This window comes from Emys orbicularis, chromosome 2 (assembly GCF_028017835.1).
Source record: "Emys orbicularis isolate rEmyOrb1 chromosome 2, rEmyOrb1.hap1, whole genome shotgun sequence".
Taxonomy (NCBI): Eukaryota; Metazoa; Chordata; order Testudines; family Emydidae; genus Emys; species Emys orbicularis.
Genome location: NC_088684.1, coordinates 218,993,766 through 219,003,686, shown reverse-complemented (window position 1 = coordinate 219,003,686; position 9,921 = coordinate 218,993,766). Strand labels below are relative to the sequence as shown.

Here is a 9,921-nt window from a genome sequence, read left to right as displayed (position 1 = left end):
TTGATTTTAATAGAAAACAAGATTATTGAGGGAAATTAACAGAACAGAGTAAATACAGGAGACAACACAACATATTAAGTCCTGACAAAAGCCCAAAAGTCTAATGATGAGGAAAATTTTTATCAGACAATAATACTGATTAATTTAAATTTGCATCCAATTATTTAAACATTTTCCATTCTTTATTGCATTTTGAGATCTAAGAGTCACACTTAGAATAAGAAATGCTAAAATATTTAAGGTAATTGTCATGATATACTACTAATAACGGAGATAATGTATACAAACTATTTATTTTCAGTTAGAATGTAAAAACTCAGAAGTAGACATTATAATTTACCTTTGTTATATTAAAAAAGAAGATTGTCTGCTTGTAATATTAACATATTTCTATGGGAAAAAGCTGCCTTACAAATCTAGTTGCTTTTTAAAAAATCTTGCCTATAGGAAAACAAGATCTTTTCAGTTTGATTTTGAGCCACAACTTTAACCATATAGCTTAAGACAAATAGGTGTGGGTTTAAAATCATAGTTTAAGATCACTAATTTTCAGTGCATCTTTGCTTTGTACAAGCCTTGGAACATGTGAAAGCTCCCTGAGGAGTTTTCAGCATCAAAACATTATTGCTTTGGTTCTGTTTCAGACACACAGAAGTATGCCACATATCACATATTTTAGATATCACAGAAGGTCAGAACAAGAATTAACATTTCGCAAGCAAACAAAAGCTTCTCTCTCTCTCTCTCTCTCTAGTTTAAGTGCAGAATATGAAATTTCCAAGTGCTACATTTACACTAGGATCCAGATATACATTTTAATTTAATCCAGATCTTCCATAGTAAAATTATACGTGTAAAAATTACACAATAAAATAGTCTATTATGTTGGGAAAGAAAGATGTATTGGCTAGCAGCATGCACAAAGACCATGCATTGTCATACCATCAAGCAAACACAAAATTAAAATGTAATAAATAACTGCTCATAAAGCCCACTTTAAAATATTAAGACAAAAAATGGGGTTCATTGAAATAAGGTGTTCACAGCTCTGAACAGGAAGAATGGTGTTGTCAAGTAGATTGAGCTATTAAGTCAGGTCATTGTCAAATGACATGACAACAACTAGTTTGACTGGAGGTACACAGCAGTCCCTCCTTGGGGTTCCGCTGAATATTCACAGATATAGTCTTTTCACAGAGAGGTAGTTGTAGCACGTTATTTTTCAAGTTCTTACTCTTTATCCGTTCCAACTCATTTGCTGTGTCTGACATGTGGTCAGAAAAGAATTTTATGCTGCCCAAAGATGAAGCTGGGTTTGCACTCCCACTAGAACTTATGCACATTTTCCACATTGATTTCTCTTGCACTTTCACACTGGAAAATGACAGATTGTTTTGAGGATCAATAATGTATTTAGTGCTGCCATGAATCTGGGAACCTAAGCAAAGGCTCATCAATTTTAGGCTTTCAACAAGGTCCCCTGCACTTCTAGAAGATAACTGCATTGAGTTTCCAGATCCAGCACATCTACGAGTAGAACCTGAAGTGTTATTAGTGCTACCACCGGAGCCCGTGGAGGGACTTCCCCCACTTTTGTTGTTATCACTAGGGCTTGTTTTGTCTACGCCTCCATTTCCATTGCTTGGTTTGCTCTGTCCACCACCATCTCCTTGGTTTCCAGGTGGCCCTTCACTACTATCCCGTCTATGCCAGGAGTATGTAAACCCACTATCTTTATCTAGCCGTCTCCTACTTTCTGAGTCGTCATCACTAGTTTCTGAGCTACTGCAACTAGACCCCCGACCCTGGCTTTTCCTTCTGTGGTAGCGCTTATGCACTGTGCTAGGTGAAGCAATATTCATTTTTAACCTGCTAAGCTTTGGGGGTAAGTTCTCATCCATGTCAAACTCATCATCAGACTCCCCTTCCTCAAAGATTTGATTGAGGACTGGTGCACTCTTCCTGGAAGTGAGACGATTTGTAACTGAAGGCTTGCGGCGCAAAACAACTTGAGTTGAAAGAGAAATGGGTTTCTTATCTTCTTCATCTTCCTCTTCATCTTCTTCTACTCTAAACAAGCACTTCCGCCCACTAGTAGTGGGTTTTAAGCTCACTGAAGGAACCACTGAAAGTGCTGGCCCAGCTAATTCAGGGATATCCTCTTTCTTTGCTGAATCGCCAAGTGCCTTACTTCTGTGACCATTAAGAACATTTTCAGCAGTGCGAGCTGGAGACTGAGGAACAGTTGCATGGGAGAGAGGAGAAGCTGTAAGGTCATCCTCCAGGTCCTGGGGTACATCGATTTTTGTTGGCCATGATTGCCTAGGTAAGAGATTGAGAAGGGGGGAAAAAAGGAGTAAAATTAGATTTGATTGACAGCTTAAGAATACACAATATAAAATCTTTACAGTATATAGAGATCATAAAGGCCACAGCAGTTATCCTACTTGGCAAGCCAGTACAATTTATAAATATCAATTTTAAAGAAAACTGATAAGTATAATTTAAGTTGGTTGCTGCCAATTTAGAGATCTGAAAAATCCATGACAGCTCTCAGAAAACAAATTGAAAAAAACTTTCTTCAAAGTCACAGAAAACACTAAAGCAAATGGTTTGTGGGAGGTCTAGAATCAGTAGGGACTAAACAGGGAGAGTCCTATTCTTGGAGCTTTTCAAACACAATCTAAGGATGACGGTATTGTAGACAAGGTTAATCTGGAGCTTTTTCATTCTTCCCAGTTTTCAAACAACAACATAAAAGCCATATTTGCTCAGACACATTGATAGTTTTCGTCTTTTCATTCACATATTTTAAACCATTCGTTCAGAAAAAAATGACATTTTCAAATGTCACAGTCTCTTTTTCTGAACATATGGTCTAAGTTTGCTTTTACAAAATTGCCTTTACTTAAAGTATATGAATACAGCTGATTAGAAATTTTTTACCTTAGAATTTAAGCTGTAACACAGTTGATGTACTGCCATTGTCTAAATCAATTTCTGCTAGTCATTTCAATATTCAACCAACAAGTCATATGAGTCCAGGCACCAAATAAAACATGATACTTTCAAAGACATTTTATCTGTAAGTGAATGGAACTTTGAATGTAATACGACTGTATTCAGCACAAACCTCAAATCAAAGCAGTTATGAAAGAAGTGACACTTTAAAAGGTTGCAGAAGAGTTTTTCAACTAAAGGTTGGGCGAAGCTAACAGGCGCAGAGGAGCACACGGTCAGGACAGACACATCCATTAGAGGAGTATTTATTAAAGGGGTTACTCCAAATCACAGTAAAGAAGAGAGGATAGAAGTTGATAAAGTCCAGGTAGGAACTGAATAGAAACAGTCAACAACAAAAAGAGTCCCATTCAATTACATCCCATGAAGGTAGATAAATATTAAGATCGGTGAACTTAGGATACTGATATAATTGACATCACAGAAACTTGGTGGAACAAAGATAATCAATGAAACACAGTAATACCAGGGTACAAAATATATAGGAATGACAGAGAAGGTTACGCTGGTGGGGGAATGGCACTATATCTGAAAGAGAACAAAGAGTCAAATAGAGTAAAAATCTTAATTTAATCACAGTACCATAGAAGAGTCACAAGAGTGAAATACCTGCAAACTGCACAGAAACTTTAAAAAAGAGGCTCAAACTAAATGTATACCCCAAATAAAAAAACAAAACAGTAAGAACGTCAAAAAATGCCATCATGCTAAACAAGAGTAAAAGAGGCAGTTTGACACAACAAGACATCTTGTAAAAATTGAAAGTCAAATCCTACTGAGGAAAATACAGAGGAGCATAAATTCTGGCAAGTCAAGTGTAAAAGTTTTTTCTGGCCAAAAAAGAATTTGAAGCGCAACTATAAGAAGACACAAAAACTAACAGCAGTTTGTTTTTTTTAAGTACATCAGAAACAGGAAGCCTCCCAAACAATCAGTTTGCTCCTTTAGCACTGAACGATCAAGGTGCTAAAGGAGCATTCAAGGAAGACAAGGCCATGGCGGAGAAGCTAAATGAATTCTCTGCATCGGTCCTCACTGCAGACGATCTGAGGGAGATTCCTACACCTAAGCCATTCATTTTAGGTGACAAAGTTGAGGAAATGTCTCAGATTGTTACAGACTAACACGGCTACCACTGAATCAGCAAAAAATTAAAAAAAACCAAGGAGTCCTTGGTGGCACCTTAGAGACTAACAAATTTATTTGGGCATAAGCTTTCGTGGGCTAGAACCCAATTCATCAGATGTATGAAGTGAAAAATACAGTAGCAGGTATAAATACATGAAAGGATGAGGGTTGCTTTACCAAGTGTGAGGTCAGTCTCATGAGATAAATCAATTAACAGCAGGATACCAAGGGAGGAAAAATAACTTTTGAAGTGGTAAGAGAGTGGCCCATTACAGACAGTTGACAAGAAGGTGTGAGTAACAGTAGGGAGAAATTAGTATTGGAGAAATTAAGTTTAGGTTTTGTAATGACCCAACCACTCCCAGTCTTTATTCAGCCCTAATCTGATGGTATCCAGTTTGCAAATTAAAATTCCAGTTCTGCAGATTCACGTTGGAGTCTGTTTTTGAAGGTTTTTGTTAAAGAATTGCCACTTTGAGGTCTCTTATTGAGTGACCAGAGAGGTTGAAGTGTTCTCCTACTGGATTTTGAGGTTATAATTCCTGATGTCAGATTTGTGTCCATTTATTCTTTTGAGTAGAGACTGTCCAATTTGGCCAATGTACATGGCAGAGGAGCATTGCTAGCACATGATGGCATATATCACATTGGTAGATGTGCAGAAAGTTTTGGAACAAACTGATAAATGAAACAGTAATAAGTCATCCCACAGCGGTCCCGTTCCATGGGGCTGGCTGGGCTCAATTCCCCTCTCCAGGGTTGGCCTGGCCCCACTGATGGGGGGGCGGGGAGAGAAAGAGAAATATGGCCAGGGCAAATCTGAGTGAGTGGTACTGCAACCCCATGTGCCACGGCCAGGTTGCAACGCCTGGAGCAGGAAACCAAACCCCATCAGCCCCAAAGGACAAGAGCCGCTTCAACTGGGACAGGGGTTTTGCAGGACGGTCCTGCAAAAACCAGGACTGTTGGGAGGTCTGAAAGTCAGTGCTATAAAAACTTAATCTTTTAAAAACATCTGTCATTTGAAGGCATATTCAGGGTTTTCAGTTTATGGTGCTATGTTTTTTTGACTGTTCTAACAGTAAACACTGAAAAATTTGAGTATTCTATTTGGATTTATTTTGAAAAATGCACAGATTCTTTCATCTTAGTTCATGTAAAATAAGAACAGGGTATCCTGGGAGTGTCAGAATGAAAGGCCAAGGTACCACAGTAGGAGAGAAGTAATCTCTTCAGCAGCAAGATAAAAATGAACACTTAACTGCATGCAGCAATAAACTGCCAGCCAGTGCAGCCCATGCAGTACAAGCATGTTTCCTGCAGCAAAGACCACTAAGTGAGCTCAGTAAGTGAACTAACTGAAGTTGTCAAATGGGCTTTGGAAGAAGCTGCATACAGCGTGTAAGGCCACCAAAACTGTAAAGCTAGATCAGAAACAGCAAGCAAACTCCTCCAGCCAAGGGAACTGAACTAGTGTTAACTAGTTCTTCAAATGTATCTCCCACTCTACAGCAATTTCAGGCTTGTATGGGTTGAGTCTCAGTTAATTAGCCCTCAACTGCACCAGTTGGCTTCAATGAAATAGGGATATAAAATGGAAAGATATCACAACCCACATCTCCCCATTGTTCTTCCTAATGACTCCCTATATATGTTGACAAAATGGAATCCTGCATGAGAAAACCCTTGGAACAGAAGAGCAATTGCCCAATACCATCCTTGGAAATAAAAGTATGGAGACTCTCAGCAGATCTTCATTTCCACCCACTAGAGTCCAGACCTGGGTTAACAATTCTGAAGGCAGGCAACAGATCAAAAAGAATCAGCACAGGCACCTGATTTTCATCCATCACTGGAAGGAGGTTAACTACCACCACTCTCTACTATACCTCAGCCTTAAAGACACAGTCACTGGGGAAGGGAGGAAACCAAAGATTTAAAGAATACAAATATTGATGGAACTACCTCAGCACAACCTCCATAATCTTTCCAAAAATGATAATCAAGACAGGGCAATAACTCAAAGATGATTCTCAAAGTCAACAGATCCTTGCTCAGAGAACCTAATAGCAGCAGGCTTGCTGCTTAAATCTCACTCAACATGTTAACGCCACCAAACAAAACTCAGAGCTTAGCCCTCTGAACCCACTGAACATTTTAAATATAGCGGAAACTTTCAATTCATCACGTTCACACTAAAATCCTCTCCGTTTCTTTCTTCAGCATGAATTTGAACCTAAACTTGAAAATGCAGAAGAATTAAAGGCTTTCAGGTTACTTGAAGGTCTGCAGCAAATGGCAGGCTGGGTGAACAAACCGATACCAGCTATATACACAAAAGCAGAAGCAGATTTCTCCTATCTTTGCCACATGAGATGGAGCTACCACAGATTTCAGGAGCCTTGCTGACTGTTACTACATTTTTTACCCCTGAGGGAATTCTGCACCAAAAAATTAAGCGTACAATTTTTTTAAATTCTGCAAAATTTTTCAAATTTTATTTGTCAATAAATAAATGTGGTTCCAGCATGGCAGTGGAGAGCAAAGGCCACTGGCTGCATTGAGGTGGGAGATCACCCTCAAGTCCCCACCTCTCCCAGTACAGGGACTCGGCAGTGAGGCTGCACCTGACCCTGACACAGTGCAAGGCATGGCTGGGCAGGCTCAGTCCAGCAGGATCCAAGTGTGGGGGGATCCAGGTGTGCGGTGAAAGGTTTCTGTGTAGGGCAACCTAGCTGCAGGCAGCTCAGTGGGAGATCTGGATGCACAGGGGCTTGTTGTGGGGTTCCGGGTGCAGGGGCAATGGGACTCTGCAGGGGATCCAGGGGATCGTGGTTAGGCTCAGTGGGGGGTCCAGGTTCAGGGGAATGGGGCTTGAAGGGGTGGGGGTCCAGGTGCAGCTGGTTGGGGCTTAGTGGGGTTGGGGGGCTTGTCGGAGGGGTCCAGGTGTAGGGGTTAGGGCTTGTCAGGGTGAGGGTTCGATGGGCCTGCTTAACAGGGGAGCCCCAGCTGCTGGCGAGGGGACGCCGCATGCCGGGCTCCCGCTTCCCCCTTGATTCCCCTATCCCCTTTTCTTCTCCATCCCCCTTCCCTCGCTGCCACATTCCCCTCCCCCTGCCCTATTCCACCCCTCCTCCTTCCCCACTGCCTCTTTCCCCCTGACCCTCCACCCCCTTATCCGGCCCCACTGCCGGCACTCACTGTTCCACAGAAAATAGGAAGGCTCCCAGCACACAGAAGGAGAGCCCAACTGGCACTAAGCCCCAGGAGGCTGTGTTCAGCTGCAAAGTCAGCGGAGCCCAAGACACAGCCTCCGAGCTGGGCAGCTCTGCGTTTGCAGAAAGGGGGGAGGGGACAGTGGTACATAACCCTGTGTACCCCCCCATGCCTCATCTCTCCCATAACCTCCCCCCCAAAAAAACTGCACACGGTCACGCCCCCACCCCTACGTGGCTTCCCTTTGCCTCCCTGCCATTTTCTGCAGGGAAAAGAAGGAAATCTGAGGGGGTGGGGGGAGAGAGACTGTTTTCTGCAAGCACGCAGTCCCGCAGAATCCCTCCAGGAGTAATTTTTAAGAGGATTATATAGATCAGTGTTTCTCAACCTTTTTGATATCAGGGACTGGCTTGCTGCCTTCCTAAACTGTGTCACGTAAATCTCAGGGACCAGCACCTGTCCACGGAACAGTCGTTGAGAGACACTGACAGATAAACTAAACTTACTGATCTATGTTGAAAACATTTTTATTACTAAAAATCAGTTTAGCTAAGAAATAAATCAAGTAGATTGAAGACAGCCATTTCCACGTTTCCTTAATCAATAAATACATCTAACTTATTTTTAAAAAAATCTCAAACCTTTTTAAGGGCTTCATCCTGAGAAGTACTTGAATTAACCTAGATTTACTGAAGCCCAGAACACAACCTGACAATTAAATCCTTATGTAAACATCAGTTCAGCTTTTCCTTTATGACAGATCCCCATCAGCACTGGAGTGCAATTAGGAAATTACACCATCAGAATAGTTTTTACAAAGTGGAATTTAATCAAGTGTAAACACCACCAACAGAAGGAAATCATACCAAATCGTTTCTCTATCAGACCTAATACAGGTATGACACTCTGAACATGACCTTCCCATGGAAGATATGAACATCTATTCTGAAGCTTGTTTATATTTCAGCTGCACTTCTCCCAAGACATTTGGAACAAGCAATGAAAGAATATTCTTCTATTTATTTTTTTTTAAACAAAATTATCTTGGAATTTCAAAACATTCTGATTAAATTGACTGAATCACTGAAGTGTCTAAATTCTCACCTGAACTGAGCTTTGATGTTGCTAGGGCTTGCAGATCTGGTTTGAATTTCTTTCTCCTGTTTCTCTCTCAGAATCCTCTCAGCTAGTAAGAAGTAAGTAGCAGTGATGTGATTGTATTTGTTAGTTTCCAGGGCCCTAAGGGAAACAAAGAAAAATGGAACATATCACACATCAATGATTTTCTAAAACTGGACACATAGCCGACACAACTTAGAGTGCTTCACACAGAAAAAAAAGTTCCTGAAAATAGAAATTAGTATTTTTGACATCTTGAAACATGGCTTTTGGTTTATTAGAATCTGGGCAACCAAATATGGCAAGTTCAATAATTAGATTTGGATATATTTAGGAAAGCATCCAAAGGCTAAATAAGTTTTCCTTTGTTACACATATTTAAGCAATAACAACAATCAAATATGAGTTTGTGTTCCGATAATGGCCTCTCCTACTGACAGACAAATGCTGAGGTGAAGTGGAAACATTTAGTTTTGAAGCAGTTGGAGCAAAATCTCACATTCCCTCAGGCCTGGTCTACACTAGGAGGTTATGTCGAATTTAGCAGCGTTACATCGAATTAACCCTGCACCCGTCCACACAACGAAGCTATTTAGTTCGACATAGAGGTCTCTTTAAATCGATTTCTGTACTCCTCCCCGACGAGGAGAGTAGCGCTAAATTCGACATGGCCATGTCGAATTAGGGTAGGTGTGGATGGAATTCGACGCTAATAGCTCCAGGAGCTATCCCACAGTGCACCACTCTGTTGACGCTCTGGACAGCAGTCCGAGCTCGGATGCTCTGACCAGCCACACAGGAAAAGCCCCGGGAAAATTTGAATTCCTTTTCCTGTCTGGCCAGTTTGAATCTCATTTCCTGTTTGGACATCGTGGCGAGCTCAGCAGCACTGGCAACGATGCAGAGCTCTCTAGCAGAGGTGACCATGCAATCGCAGAATAGAAAGAGGGCCCCAGCATGGACTGATCGGGAAGTCTTGGACCTGATCGCTGTGTGGGGCGATGAGTCCGTGCTTTAGGAGCTGCGATCGAAAAAACGGAATGCGAAGATCTACGAGAAGATCTCCAAAGCCATGACGGAGAGAGGATACAGCCGGGATGCAACGCAGTGCCGCGTGAAAATCAAGGACCTGAGACAAGGCTACCAGAAGACCAAAGAGGCAAACGGACACTCTGGATCCCAGCCCCAGACATCCCGTTTCTACGAGGTACTGCATTCCATCCTAGGTGCAGCCGCCACCACTACCCCGCCACTGACCGTGGACTCTGACGATGGGGTATTGTCGACGGCCGCTTCCTCAGAGATGTTCGCGGACGGGGAAGATGAGGAAGGAGATGAGGAGGACGAGGCAGTCGACAGCGCATACAACGCTGATTTCCCCGACAGCCAGGATCTCTTCATCACCCTCACGGAGATCCCCTACCAACCGTCCCAAGG

At 42.0% G+C, this 9,921-nt stretch overlaps 1 protein-coding gene across 1 annotated transcript in view; it reads right to left on the bottom strand.

The window, feature by feature from the left end:
- Window positions 1-1,103: 1,103 nt before the first annotated feature.
- Window positions 1,104-9,921, bottom strand: part of SNRK (SNF related kinase) — an 87,568-nt gene continuing 78,750 nt past the window's right edge. Inside the window, exons 6-7 of the mRNA XM_065399414.1 lie at window positions 8,470-8,604; window positions 1,104-2,322 (exon numbers count right to left, since the gene is read on the bottom strand). Of these exons, the coding sequence (XP_065255486.1) occupies window positions 1,104-2,322; window positions 8,470-8,604 (1,354 nt within the window). The remainder of the gene's footprint in view (window positions 2,323-8,469; window positions 8,605-9,921) is intronic.